Source organism: Corylus avellana, chromosome ca1, assembly GCF_901000735.1.
Source record: "Corylus avellana chromosome ca1, CavTom2PMs-1.0".
In the NCBI taxonomy this organism is placed as follows: Eukaryota; Viridiplantae; Streptophyta; class Magnoliopsida; order Fagales; family Betulaceae; genus Corylus; species Corylus avellana.
In genome coordinates this window covers 15,691,587-15,706,817 of record NC_081541.1, presented here as the reverse complement: position 1 = coordinate 15,706,817, position 15,231 = coordinate 15,691,587, and the positions used below count along the sequence as shown (strand labels likewise).

At 36.3% G+C, this 15,231-nt stretch overlaps 1 protein-coding gene across 3 annotated transcripts; it reads right to left on the bottom strand.

The window, feature by feature from the left end:
* Window positions 1–10,150: 10,150 nt before the first annotated feature.
* LOC132167392 (uncharacterized) lies at window positions 10,151–13,755 on the bottom strand. Of its 3 annotated transcripts, none has more exons than XM_059578355.1 (3): window positions 13,103–13,552; window positions 11,599–11,884; window positions 10,151–10,439 (listed from the first exon to the last, which is right to left on the bottom strand). In XM_059578355.1, the coding sequence occupies exons 1-2, from the start codon at window positions 13,466–13,468 to the stop codon at window positions 11,642–11,644; spliced, it is 609 nt and encodes a 202-aa protein (XP_059434338.1). In that variant the 5' UTR covers window positions 13,469–13,552; the 3' UTR covers window positions 10,151–10,439; window positions 11,599–11,641. The 3 variants fall into 3 exon arrangements, with proteins under 3 accessions (XP_059434338.1, XP_059434336.1, XP_059434337.1); XM_059578353.1 differs by lacking the exon at window positions 10,151–10,439 and adding an exon at window positions 13,609–13,755 and having other exon boundaries at window positions 11,243–11,884; window positions 13,103–13,515; XM_059578354.1 differs by lacking the exon at window positions 10,151–10,439 and adding an exon at window positions 13,609–13,755 and having other exon boundaries at window positions 11,243–11,884; window positions 13,103–13,505.
* Window positions 13,756–15,231: the final 1,476 nt, after the last annotated feature.

Genomic DNA, 15,231 nt, shown 5'->3' with positions numbered 1-15,231 from the left:
CTAGATATTTTTCTTGTTCTCCCCACTCCAATCATTTGTCGATGGAGAGAGAAAGAGTGATTGTGAAAAGTGTGAATAAGGGTATGAAAAATAATGCTTTGTTGAACGTGTGTGTCAGCTGAGAAAACTTAGTGACCTATTTGATGGGTTATTTTAAGCAAGGAAGGGGTCTGTTTTCTGGAAAAACTTGCACCCAAAGCATTATCATTTTGTTATAAAACCCACCCTTTCACCCTTCATCAACGCCCCTCTTCACTTCTTCTTCTTCTCTCCTTCTTTTCCTTCTTCTTTTCTTTCTTCCTTCTATTTGTTTTCATGAACAGAGAGAAATGATGGAGAAACTAAGACAGATAGAGTGCAATATCCTGACAAAACACCCGTTTTAAAAGGTTAAAGATTTCTTACTTAACCGCTTAATGTTTCCTTTAAACAAAACCTTAAACCAAGAGACCTAAAACCTTTTTCCAAATAACCCAAACCCCTTGAGACTTTTAAAAGCAAAAACCCCAAACCACCTTCACTGGTCGAGCACTCGCTAGGGGACCACACGAGCGCTCGCTTTTGGCCTAGGTGCAAGCACTCGCTCGGGGACCACACGATCGCTCGCTGACCAGTCTTCAACCCATTGGGCAAAACCCAATCTTACGCCTGAACCTTTTTACCCATTGTGTAAATAGTACCCGAGCACTCACTCAATAATACCCGAGCGCTCGCTACCATTTTTGAAAAGCAATTTTAATCCATTCTCCATTTTTTAGATGCAAAGCACGCCTCCACCATATAAACCGTGCTATTCGACACTTAGCCACCTTCAACCTCAGAAAACCTAACCCTTGTAATGAGAGACTTGGAGAAAGAAAGAAGAGAGTTTGGTGCCCTTGCTATCTTCTAAGGTGATTTCTTGACCCTTCCTTTATGCCTTTTTATTGTTTTTACTGCTTTCTTGGTATTACAAGTTTTTAAAAAATGCCTTGATACATTCTTGCACCCATTTTCTTACAAAACTAAGAATAATTTCGAAAAGCTTTCAACCCACCCTTGTTTCCTTTAAAGTTGCATGATAGTATGTTTTGTACTTGGATGAGTCTATTTAGAGCCAAGAAACAGATGTACCAACCCATAGCTTTAGATAGAAGCCTAAAACACATTTTGGGAGTTTCTAACCGAGTCTTAACCCTCTGGCCGAACGCTTGCCTTAGGGAATGAGCGCTCGCCTAGATAGCAAGACACATGCCCCTTAGAGCAAATATGTGGTACGAAGGTTTTTAGTAGCCCTTTTTGTTAGATGGAACCTCGTAGAGTTCTCTATTACTGCTTATAACGATGAGTCATGTTTCATTACAACAGGGATTCGCGATGTCGGAGGACTCGAGCGAGCACACGAGGTAAGTAAACACTTACAAACACATTCCTTAAAAACATGCGATATGTTAGCGACTGAGCACGTGAATGATATGAGCATGCCTATATTTTTATACAATTTAGTAACTGCTTTAATAACTGGTTAATAAAATGCATTGTATGAAATGGTACACCAGTATGTACGATATAATGGCCATGGGCTTACTATATAGACTTAATTCTATAGTCAAACGGTATGGATCTGTTATATGGGTCTTGGATCCAATGCTAATTTCGTGACCGACGCAGCCTAACGGGTGGGTCACTACAAAACGTACATTATTAGTAGTGTGGGCCACTCGAGATCAAACTCGGTCGGGCTGCTAATGTTATGGACGGTAGCATACAATGGTCGAGGCATCGACATTGTATTATAGGTCCCTATGGACAACGCCAACCCTGCTGAGAATGGGTAATATCTTGAGTAGACCATATATGATAGTTATGACATATAAAGCATTAGTTTTCTACATTAAAATACTTAGGCGGTTGCTGCCAGAAGTATACCGCATTTTATTAACCAAACAATATTTTTAAGGTGTATTAACAGAGACAATACCTCTTGCAAATGTTTACTAAAACTGCATGTTTATTTCTGCTTAATAATAATGGACTCATGTCATACTCTATCATGAGGTTTACTAATTCATTAGACTTAAGCGGTTATTACTCTTATAGGGAGCCTGTTTCTAGAACTCAAGAGTGGTACGGTTACCATTATAGACCTTGCTTAAGAAAGATCTTCATGTTATTAACATGTTTGCTCTATATTATTGCAAGTTGCTCCGTGTCTTTGTATTGTGGATTATACTTGTAATTGAAATGATTAATAGACTTCTCAGATTTATTTCATATTCCTATGTATTAACTCTGATAATGCTTAGAGGGGCAGTTTCCCATTTAATCACCAGTTAGTTAAATTGGGGTAATTTCCAGTAACCCTGCCAGATTGGTCAAGGCCAGTTTTGAGAGTGTTACATAAAGCAGAGAGAGATAGAGTAGAACGAGAGAGAGAGAGAGAGACCCATGGCCGAGAGAGATCATGAAGGGACTCAGAGGGAGACTGAAACGAGGTAGACAGAGAGCAAGAGATACAGAACATAAAGGGAACGTGAGAGTGAGGGAAAGAATAAAAGAGAGCGTGAGATAGAGAGAAATGAGCAAAATCTGAGAGAGAGAGAGAGAGAGAGAAATCTAGTTTTTACTGATAAAACTACAGGTTCATTGAAGGTAAATTTATTCCCTTTATTCTTGTTTTAATTGGGTTTAATTTTAAGTTATTATTATTTGAGTGTGATATATTTTAAGTAAGTTGATTAATTGAATAAAAGAAATGACTTATTATATCAACTGGCTATTTTTAAAGAGACACAAATATGCTATTTATATTTAATAAAAGAACTAAATATATGGACTTGTATTAAAGACTCATTTAGCATATATATATATATATATATATATATATATATATATATATATATATATATTCTATTGTATTTAATTTACAATATTGTTATTTAGCTATTTATGTCTTATATAATAATTCTGGTTTGTATTTGGTGGTACTGACCATTAGCTTAGCCTCGTAACCAAATATGAATCCAAGCTTTCAAGTGTTTTAATAATTGTCTCAGATTAAGAATAATGTAATAAAATGTGTCAATAACGATTTAAGGGTAATAAATAGGGTTTGGTCTATTGGGGTATAAAAATGATTAAATATTTAGTATGGGTTCAATAGAGTGACCATTGACTGATGAAAGACCATATTGCAGTAATTACCGATGATGATCATACCTACAGTCTATGGTAAGTATTCTTACTTATTGAGGATAATGTTGATATTCAACAATACATATTCTTGTAGTTTTATTTATAGTTTGATTTCAATTGCGTACACATTGTCAATAAAAATGGGCTACTAAGATAGCCATCTTAAGGACAAGATGGGGCATTTGTCGCAAGGAAGTGTCGGCAACTCAGTGGATAGGGGTATAAGCGTCCAACAAGCCTAATATATAACTAAGCTGGGGCGGTGTAGTTGCCAGCACCAAAAAGGTAAATATCTAAAGTGGGAGGATATAATAGTACATAAGCAGGTTGGGAGCTCATGACAAGAGGTCTGAAGAAAGATGATCATAAAACACAAACTAATTGTACAACACTTTGATAAAATCTCTTGTCTTTAAACTTACTTTAAATGATTGAACAATGATTTATATTATCGAAAATCAATTGACTCACTACTTCACAGTTTTTGTAGTGCTTGCGGGAATGGACAATCAAGGTAATTAATTCTATGTCATGCTTAGAGGTTCATTCTTGAGATGTACAAGATCTCCAGCTGGTACAGTTTTGTCTCGAGTTCAGATAGTCGGGTAGATTTGTATTAATGCATTGTTCGGCATTGTTTTGGGTATTTTGTATAATCAATAGCATTTTAGTTATATTGTTTTATGTTAATAAATTAGAAGCTCTAGAATATTCTTGGAATATTATGTTGTCTTTTTTTTTTTTGGAAGGAAAATCATTCTTATCTTATTAATACAGAAGCCAAGAGCATTAAAACTCTTACAATCACAGAACATAACGTTCTGAAAGATCCTAATCGAAGATAAAAGATCAAAGCCGGAGCTAAAAGATTACAATTCAAAGACGCCAAACATCCGCTAACCTATAACTAATCTTCAATTGGAATAACAAACATGTGCTAGGTAGACACAAACTAATGCATAGGTAGCTCTTATTCCTCGACTCTGTGATCAAACGGACCCCATGCCGACACCCATCCTCCTCGACCCGAAGCCAGGATATCGTCCACATCCACAACCTTAGGGGTCTGGACCAAAATAACAAGCGATCAGATCAAGAGAGAGGGCATGGCCTTATTACAAGCAGCAAGAAAAACAAGGAAAATATAAGGATAGCAACACAACCCAACCAAAATACAGGGAAAATCAAAGCAATACAATTCAAAATTAAAAAACAGGAGCACACTAAGCGGATGTCAATAGCCAGAAGAAAAGTCGTTCGCGTGCTTGCCGGAAGCTGATGCGTAGGTGGTGTTGGAAGCACATCGTGGTGGGGATGCGTGAAAAGACTCGGCAGAAGATAGTAGACGGCAAAGCTGGCACGGAGGAGATCGGCGGCGCACTCAAAGAACTTGGGGGAAGTTTAAGTGAATCCCCTATGAGTGGCACCCACTAAGTGTGCCCAAACAAACACCTAGCAAGAAAAAACAGACAATCAGACAAAGAACAACAATAGGGAAAAGAAAGCGAAATCCAAAAACAAACACAAAAAGAAAATAAACACAGATTGGGGAAGAGAGGGGGGAAGGGAGCGTGGGAAAAGATCGTGGAAAGAGTAGGGGAAACAGATCGGGAAATGGAGGGGAGAAAAGAACAATGAAAGAGGGGGGGGGGCGGAACGCAAGGTGAGGATGTGGGAGAACCCCAAATTTACGCTGACACCCCAGCTCTACTAGGGTTTGACATAGAGACAAAAGGCTCTAACTGTGTTAAGTCATTGTAGTGCCCTGGGTAATTACTAAGCTATAATTAGCTTAGTCAAAGGGTTAGCAAGGGTTCTCGAATCATTAGGACTTGTTTAGGATAGTTTTGAGGGTTTTTCTTCACTGGCAGAACGTTAGCCAGAAGGACTGTTGAACGTTCTCAACCAAAACCAAGAAACTGCTGGATAAACAGTACATCGAATGTTCACGAGGGGGCCACACAAAACGTTTGTTGAACCAATTTTGACCCAGTGGGTAATGACCGAATGTATGCCTGCAACTATGAACCACTGTACACACACTACACCGAACGTTCGGCCATGGACGACCGAATGTTCGTTGCACTACAGACTGTCACAGCAGAAGCCTCAGCTTTTCTTGGCCTACACCCGCCACCCTCCCCACCCCCTCTCGTCCCCGTCATAACCCAATTATGCCTTTGGAGCCATAAACAAACTCAACTTGAGTATTTGGTGAGATTTGAGAGAGGATGAGGGCTTTTCTTGGAAGTTTTGCTCAAAGAGAGGTAATCTTCTTGACCAACTTCGTGTTTTATTTAGTTGTTACTCTACTTAGATTTTATTCCATGGTTTGGTTGGAGTTTTTAGGGTTATAATGTCTTTATAGGTTTTAACCTTGATTTTAGCATGATTTAGTGTTTCATCATTGTTTAGCATATTTCTTGTTGCATGGTGATATTGTTTTGGGCCAAGATGTGTTAGAGATCCTTTTTATAACCTTAGAACCAGTTTAGAACTGCTTAGAAGCCTGTTGGACCAAAATGTGATTTCTGCCTAAAATGTTTTGGCCAAACATTCGGCCTCGAGCCCGAACGTTCGCCTAGTTTAGACAAACATTTAAATAGCAACCCCTGTTTACAAAGTTTTAGGATTAAGACTTGTTTTAGCTTAGACATAAAACCGATACAAGGCTTTTCACAGATTTGGAGAGTTTGGAACTACCAGATGGACCTTTGGAAGAGCTTTACAACCCGGGTGAGTACAAACTCACATGATACTAGCCGTTATTTTTCCTACATTGCACAATTATTTTGTGTACCAAACTTGCATTTTTACAACTCTCATGAAACACATTTTTGCTACGCTATGAACTCTACATTTTGTGAAAATGTGCTGCTTAAACAATATAATGAACATGATGAGATTTTAAGAACATGCATGTAAAAGACGGATAAGATTAATTGCATCGTATGACATGGTACACTTGTACGTGTAGGATAACAGTCATGGGCTTACTATACATGTTAACTCTATGGTCAAATGTGTGAGTGGATGTGATATATGGGCCTTAGATCCAATAGTTGTTTCGTGACCAGCACAGCTTTAATTGGCAGGTTATTATAGGACGTACATCAGTAGTATTTGAAATAAGGATCCTAGGATTTGAAATAAGGATTATGAATAGGAAATGAAAGAATACATACTAATGTGAAAACTACAATATTAATGTAGAAAGGGAAATGGATCCTCTCCATTTCATTTGAAATGGAGATGAGTCATTTAGACAAAATGTTGGGACATAATTGTCATTCTCTTAAAAGATGAGGATATTTTTTTCTCTATATTTACACCATTTTGCTTAAATGGCTCCTCTCCATTTCAAATGAAATGGGGAGCATCTATTTCCTGCAGAAATTGTACCGACAAAGGAGACTAAGCTCAAATGGTAAGTTCAAACTTACTGACCTTGCATTATTTTACAAAAGTATGTTACGTATATTTTGTTGAGCCCAGTTATTTTCATTACACGTATGAATGTATTATGAAATGTTTTACATATGTGTTAAATGAAAATGTATTTCCAAACGAAATGATTTATGAAAAGAAGTTGAGTTTTAGAAAGAAAAAATATTTGCGAAAAGGATGCTAATATGAAAGATATGATGTTATGTATGATGCATGTCAGAGCCCAGCAGTTAGGTGGGGATTATATGCCTAACACCCAAATGTTAGGAATGGGTTAAAGCCCGGCAGTTAAGTGGGGAAATACGCTTAACACCTCAAAGCTATGAGAGGAGAAATTATTAGCAACCTTGCCGCTAAGTGGGGTAACACTTAGCAAACTCCAGGGGATAAGTGGGAGTATAATTCCACTTATGATGTTATGCATGTTATAAGATGCATGTCATGTTATAATATGTTATGTTACGCAAAGCTATGTTCTTAAATTATGATGATTTTTAACTGATGTTTTACTCATTATGTTATGAACTGTTTTACCGCTTCATATTACGAAATGTGAAATTAATTATCTAGTAAGAAAATGCAAGGAAATATTATTACGATTTATTACTATGTATCAAATAGTCTATCACCTAATTTACCATTTAGCCATTCGTTTATTAAAACTCATTTGTGAAAACCCTGCATACATGGTTGTTTAGTAAACAATGGTTTTAAGATAGATTTTCAAATAAAGAAGGGTTCTAATTACAAATGGTCAATTTGCTTGAACTTACTAAGACTGTAGACTCACTTGTTCGCTAGTGTAATCGTGGATTCAATTGGGGTAATCCACCAAACACAATTATTGCAGGCTTACTTGAGGTGATTGATAATAGAGATCTTCATGAGACTTTTACCCTTGAGGTTTGCAGGAGGCTTCTACTACTTTGAAGAGCTATCTTGCCATAAGTTAGTATGGTTAGTTTAGTTGTATTTATGACGCATGTGACTCATTGTATTACGGATAAAGTTTGTGATGTCATAATGAACTTTAAATTACGATAATGTCTTAACCGAGTTCCGACGATGACTTGGCCAAGGCCCAGTCTCAACCAAGTTGTCTCGGTGTCTCAGCCAAGTCTTGGCGGTATCTTGACCAGGTTCTGGAGATGTCCGGGCAGTGGCCCGGTGAGTCCTGGCCATGTTCCGACAATGTCTCGACCAAGTCTTGGCGAGTTCCGTATAGGTCTTGGTAGTATCATGACCAAGTCCTAGTGATGTCTGAGCGGTGTCTCATCGAGGTCTTGACAGTGTCTAGACTGAGTCCATGCAAAGTCCCAATGATGCTTGATGAGTCCCAAGCTAGTCTTGGTGATGTCCCACCCAGGTCCCAACAAAGTCCAGATAGTGGTCTAGCAAGTCCTGACCAAGTTCTCGGTTGAGTCCCGATGTGGTCCTGACCGAGTCGTGGTGAGTCCCAACTAGGTTCTCAGTGGGGTCCCAACCGGGTCCTGATAAAGTCCTAACCCGGTCCCAGTGGATTCTCGGCTGGGTCCCAATGAAATCGTTCGAGGTCTCTACAACGTCCTACTGGATATATCGATTTGAGAATGAGATGCTCAAAGTCGAAAAATAGTTTACGGTTTTCAAAAATGAACACCATTTTATGGAAATTAAAGAGGTTTTTTCGATTAAACCGAAAATATTTTCCATTGACTATTATTTTCCGTTGAAACAAACGAAGCCTAAAATTCAACCAGCATAAAATAGATAAGTTGCAAGACCCCAAACTTTAAGCTACCTAAAACTAGAGGTGAAAAGGCGAGTGGTTATTAACCGCCCACTAAGGCGGTTAGGAAAAACCGCTTTTGAAGGCGGTTAGGAAAAACCGCTAACCGTTAACCGCCTTTATGTATATTATATAATATATATTATATTTACATGAGATAAATATAAAATTAGTCCTTGTAGTTGGCCTAAATTACAAATCATTCCCTATGGTATAAAAAAAAGAATTTATAGGTACTCAAGGTATGCCAAAATAATAGTTTACTTCGTGAAATCAATTTCCATTAAGTAATTAACAAAATCTATCACTTTGCCACGTCATACCCAATAAAAACGCGACACGTGTTATTATTAATTTCAGACTTTCAAAAATAACAATTATGATTTTTCACATCATTTTACGACGACAGCTAAGATAATAAATCAGCTCTCACTGCACGTCATACTACTACAGTAAATTAACCTAATATTAGTACAGTAAATTAACATAATCTCTTATGTCCCCAAAATTTTACACCATGCATAACCCTCCCTCATCTTCATCTTCCTCAGCCACTTCACAAAATGCGACGATCAAATTCTTGCAAAATGCTCCTAAATCATGACAAGGAAGATGAAAATAAGTGAGGGTTACGCATTGAGTAAAATTTCAAGGATAGAAGAAATTAGGTTAATTTACTGCAGTAGTATGACGTGACAAAGTAATAGATTTTGTTAAGTTACATAGCGGAAATTGATTTTAGGAAGTAAACTGTTATTTTGGCCTACCCTAAAGACTTATCAATTATTTTTTATACCACATTGAATGATTTGTAATTTAAGCCAACTACAGGGATCTATAAATTATTTTTTATACCACAGGAAATTATTTGTAATTTAGGTTAACCACATAGACCAATTTTGCATTTATCCCTATATATATATATATATATATATATATATATGTATATATATATATATATATATATACATGAAACAATGTCGTGTTGTGTTTAAATATATATAAAAATTTAGAAATGATGTCGTATATAGTAGGGTATTATCATATTACCATATAAACGACTTTATTTTGGTTTTTATTTAAAAAAAATTAAAAAAAATTGAATTTTTTTAATTTTTTTTTAAAAAAAGCAGTTAAGAGTTATTAAGGTTATTAACCGTTAACTGCATAGGCGGTTAGTGAAGAGTCTTGCTATGCGGTTGCCAAATTTTGGCAGCCTAACGTCGGACATATATTTAAATAATAAAATAAAATAAAAAATTGTTATTTTTTTTTAGGAAAAATTACACTTTACCCCTCCAAAGTTTGGAGAGATTTTCATTTCGACCAATTAACGCTTCACTTTTGCAATGCACCCCAACTCTGTAAATTTTTTCAATCTCACTAATTTCATACAAAATTTCCATATTACCCCCTAATTTTTTACTTTTTTATTTAAAAAAAAAAAAAAAAAAATTGAATTGCAAAAATGGTCGGGGTCAGAAGTGTACAATGCCACTCAATTTTTTTTTTAATTTTTTTATAAAAAATAAAAATAAATAAATTATGGGCAATATGAAAACTCTTTTGGTCTTTCATCATTTAATCTAAAGTTCTGAATGGACTGTAGAGTCGTAATGGATATTAGGTTCCTTTGACAAAACTTTTTAGATGTTTTATACTTTATAGTTGTAGTGTATTTGAATTGTTTCTTAATGCTTTTTTTTACCCAAAAAAGCATTTCCAATTGAGCCCATTATTATTATTTTTCTTTCGGCAGGGTTGCTTGGTTTGGTCATAGGGCCCAAGTCCATAAAACAATGCCCATGCCAGTCCAAGTTCCTCTAATCTCAACTTTAGGGCTTAACTCAAAAGTGGGCTGAATATAAACTCTTGGAATGTTGGGCCCAGCTTAGCCCAGCAGATGTTTGTCATGTCATCATCATGTTCGTTTGGTAGATTCCCAGATTGGAAAGCTGGGGGCTACGTTCCCACATCAACGGCTCTTCTTTCTCCGTCGCTTTCATTGCTCTCCCTCTGGGTTCCAGCAATCAATGCCATCGCCATCCATCTGTTCACAATTTCAAATTCAGGTCAGTAAATCATGGAAAAAGATGCTTTAATTGAAGAGTGTGCAGAATGACGGAATAACCCCCTAATTTGGTGGTTTGATGGCTGTTTTAGCAACTTGGCACCAGTATGGCAAGGACAAGACAGTAAAACCAAGTCTTAAATGTCCAATTGCCTGTGCATTCGGAGGACCCACTACCCATATAAAGTATTTTCCACCCCCTTTTTTTTTTTTTACCAACCTTTTTCGTATTGAGCCAGCAAATAGTAATAAATAATGCCTGAAACTTTCCAATGGTACCAAAAATTGTTCTCTCTTTCCCCCTCTCTCCTCCAATGGGTAAAAATCATTTTCAGTTGTCTATTTGTGTCTTTTACGATAAATAGATAACGCCGTGGAATAATTGATTAGAAAGTGGTTTCAGCTTTGGCATGTGAAAGGTCAAAAAAAAAAAAAAGGCTTTTTGAATTACCCACATCCTCCTAGATAAGAATAAGTTAACATGAAAAAAAATAAAATAAAAAACACGAAAATCAGAATCACATCAGCACCATCTCCATGCTTATCTTATCCTCTTCTTCCAACCACGTCCCCACCCACCATAGGAGCACACTAAATCTATTTTCTAGGCAACACCATCAAAAAGCATTGCACTATTCCAACTAACATAAGATTAAAGGAGGGGTTGGGTAGCCGTGAATTGCTTTCTTCCCCACTCATTCGCCACACTACTCAAGAACTCATCAATTTTCATGAGTATGTAGAAGAGTAAATAATAATAATAATAACAACAAAAAAGACGATGAAATCAAAATTTTAAAAACAACATCACATAAAAACCATATAAGATCCACCAACCGTTCAACAATCCAGAAAAATAAAGCACAAGGACCCAACCTAGAAAATCTGCAGTCAACCTAATAGATGATGATAAAGTCTTCCAAAGTCTACAACCTCATCTAAATCCATAACTTACAGAAAAATCCTAAACCAGAGTTCTTCAACCCCCACATAACAACTAGGCATTACCAGATGAGACTCATGACCCTAACTGCTACCTTGATAATACACCAACTAAGAACGGAAACCATGAACCATTGTATCCTTCTTTCTACAAAGAGGAGATGGATTTAAGAAAGAGAGAAAGAGAGAGATTGACCTATGTTTCAATGGTCAGACCTCAAACCAAGGTAGGCCGAACCCTATCGCTTGGATGGTCTCTCGTCATCCTCTCCACCGTCATCATCGTCCGAATCATCTTTACCCGACCTCTTCCTCTTTGCTGGAGCATCAACCTTCCCACCGGCATCACCATCATCGTCATCTTCATCCTCTTCCTCAACATCTTCCTCCTCACCGTTCTCCTCCGGTTCAAAATCACTGGCATCTTCCTCATCCTCGGCACGGCCTACTGGCCTGACAAGGTAGTCAGTTCCCAGATCCTCCTATAGATTATTTCATAGATGCCATAGAAAGTTTAGACAGGAACAAGTCAGAACAGAAGAAACATTAACTAACTAAAGAAAAGGGATGCCCAGAAGAGAGAATTCATACAACCAACAAGCAAACAATAGGGGAAAACAAAAACTAAAAGGCTCTGAATCTCTTTAGCAAGCTAACCAGTGCCCTTGCAGCCAAGCAGCACTTCTCTTTTTAAAGATTAGGTTTTTTGGGTTCCTTCATGGATAAGAGATTTATGGGGTAAAGAGTCTTTCTATGAGATTTAGGTTTTTTGGGTTCGGTTAGGGGAAAATTTCATGAACATGAAAGTATCAGTATGCTAGATGTGGATCTGCCCCACCATAAGCAGCCTGTGTATCTCTGCCTGTGATAAGGCCTAAGAGATATATGAGAAAACAAAACTTCTTAACTAGATGGTGGTAACAAAGATCAACAAAATCAAGCTCCATAGCACAAAATATTTTAAATTTAGCATGATCTACTATAACATGAAGAGAAAATCTGAAGAGAAAAAATTGCCAATCAACAAACGAAAAGGAAATTAAGATTCCCAGCTTCTCAATTCAACTTTGGAGAGAATAAAAATCAAATCAAACAAGTAAGCAGTTACTGAATTCTATATATGTTCCCTCATAACATAAGAAATCTGAAAACCTAATATAAATAGAGAAATATAGATAGTAAGTAAACGCTTCAGATCTTACAGATCTGACCAGACAAGAACAGAGATGACAATAATACTTAATCACTGTAAAATTAGAGCATACAAATAGAGAATACAATAACCTCTAATATATCTATATACAGTTTCTTTTATCATTAAATTAAATATACGAATATATTCATTACGAAAGATAAAGGACTATCTACCAAAACTGAGAGATAAACAGATCTAAAGAGAAAATATTGGAAATCCACAAATATGCACCAAAAAAATAACAAGAAAAAGAGCAGAACAGAAATACGCCAAAAACAAGCTTGCTCTTCAAATAAACAATTGAGAAATCGCTCAGGAAAAAAAAAAAAAATTAATCGAGAAATCAAACTAAGTGGCAGATATAAACATTCTTTTTTACTACAAATAACATAGAAATAAATATAAAATACCAGATCTGAAAAAATCTTACCCACAAAAAATCTAAAATATTAAACAGAATTTTGAAAATAATTTTTTTTTTCTAAAAAAAAAAAACCTGTATTACCTCCCCTTGAGCTTCCTCATCTTCATCTTCGTCGTCGTCGTCATCGTCATCATCGCCTTCACCATCATCATCATCGTCATCGCCATCCTCATCATCGTCGTCGTCGTCCTCATCGTCGTCCTCGTCATCATCTACAGACTGCACCGGAGGACCACCGGAGGAAGGTACAACCTCCTGTACATCACCGTCATCATCTTCATCCTCATCATCATCATCATCATCTTCGTCCTCATCGTCATCATCACCGTCCTCCTCCTCTTCACCTTCTTCCGCGCCATCGACGGCCTCGTCTTCACCGCCTTCTTCGTACAAAACCAAAACCTCCTCTTCCTCTTCGAATTCTACCTGGTCCTCCATCACCTTCATCCTCGTCGACTCAGAAAACACTTTCTCGAAAAAAAATCTTTTATTTTCTAGGAAAAGAATAATCAAAATTAGAAATTTGAAAAACAGGGAAGGGAAAGAGAACAGAGAGAGAGGAGCTAGGTTCTTCGTTCTCGTTCTACCAGTAGCTCTGCAACCGCGATCGGAGCCGTTGAAATGCGAATTCACGCGGATCGGTGACGTGGTGGCGGATCGGACGGTCCTCCTTAGAGAATTTGTACTTTTATGTTGATAGGGTCATTGCGGCGCTCTATTCTGCTTTCTTAGTCAGCTGCTTGTCACGTGAGGGTAAGTGGTCGGGGTATCTAGGGTTAGGGTTAGGGTTTTTCTTTTGTGGAATATTCTATCGGCCTTCTGAGTCGCCCATGGGGTAGGGCTAGCGTCAAATTACGAGGCCTAATAATTTGGGCCTTCATGGCCCCAATTCCAGCTAGGTGACTCGTAGGCCTTTGTTATTTTGCTAGACACAATTTTGATTCTCTTTTTTTTTTCTTTCTGTTTTTCTTTTTTTAGCAACAACATGAGGAGGGGGGAGGAGACCCAATTTAAAAAATGATAAGTGTTTTTCTAGTATTCTCTTGATGTTTGGAAGGGGGAGGAGACCCAATTTGGAAAATAATAGGTGCTTTCCTAGTGTTCTCTCCTAATGTTTTCCTAATTTTAGGTCGATATTATTTTCCAAATAAGAAATAAGGACAACTTTCTTTTTTATTTTTTATTTTTTAAATAATATCGACCTAGAACTAGGAGGACATCAAAAGAATACTAAAAAAGCACCTAGCATTCCCCAACCTAATTTTGACTTAAAACAATCGAGATGTGGATGGGATCTTCTTCTTATGATTTTTGGTTTAAGATTTTAAAATGTGTAATTTTAAAATAGTGATTTTAAAATAAGTTATTTGAAAACGTAATTAAGCATTTGATAAAATTGCAATTTGACCTTTAAAATTGTGCGTTTTTAAAAACGCATCATCTTGCATACTATTTGAAGCGCATATTTTTATATGTTTTTATATCGCAATTTTTTTAAAAACGCACTCTCAAACTATACATATTTTATATGATTTGGTTTAAAATTGTGTAATACATCTAATCCAAAAAGCTCTAACTAGTGAAATTGAGTTCATCAAAATTACACTAATCGTTTATTTTAGTGTCTCCACTTAATATAAGGATCTTCCATCTGCAATCAAATTGTTCTGGTTTTTATTTATCTTGGCTTCATTTGTTAAAATTTTTATTTTATGCCTTTTGTTTTTATTCTCAAAACTAAAAATTAAAAAACAATCTAAACACAAAACACTCCTAAAAAAGAAAACCTATTGTCACATCATAACACTTTTTCAAACTAACAAAAAAAACACTCAAAAACACATTAACAAATTGAGTCAAAATATATATATTTTTTTTAATAAAACTTTTCTATGATCAAATGAGAGCCAAAAAAAAAAAAAAAAAACATAATCGATGACCATCACACACAGTAGTGTTAGCCGACAGCTCTCATACTATGAAGAAATTAATAATAAAATAAAAATAAAATACAAAAACCGTATAAAAAAATAAACACACGAAATTTTACATTATTCGGCATATGATCTATGTCCACTGGTTAAAATTTTGATCTTATTTATTGTTGAATTTGTAATACAAAAGGCTTTATTTATTGAGCTTATAGATGGACTATAATCCTAATCAAATTCCTTTGATTTAGGGTGATTAAATATCAACACCTCCAAATA

Bases quoted from the DNA above. Each gene is read 5' to 3' on its own strand.
- LOC132167392 (XM_059578353.1), bottom strand. From the start codon at position 13,468: ATGAAGGTGATGGAGGACCAGGTAGAATTCGAAGAGGAAGAGGAGGTT. The intron at 11,885-13,102 runs GTAATACAGGTT...AATAATCTATAG, and splicing joins ATGAGGAAGCTCAAGGGGAG to GAGGATCTGGGAACTGACTA.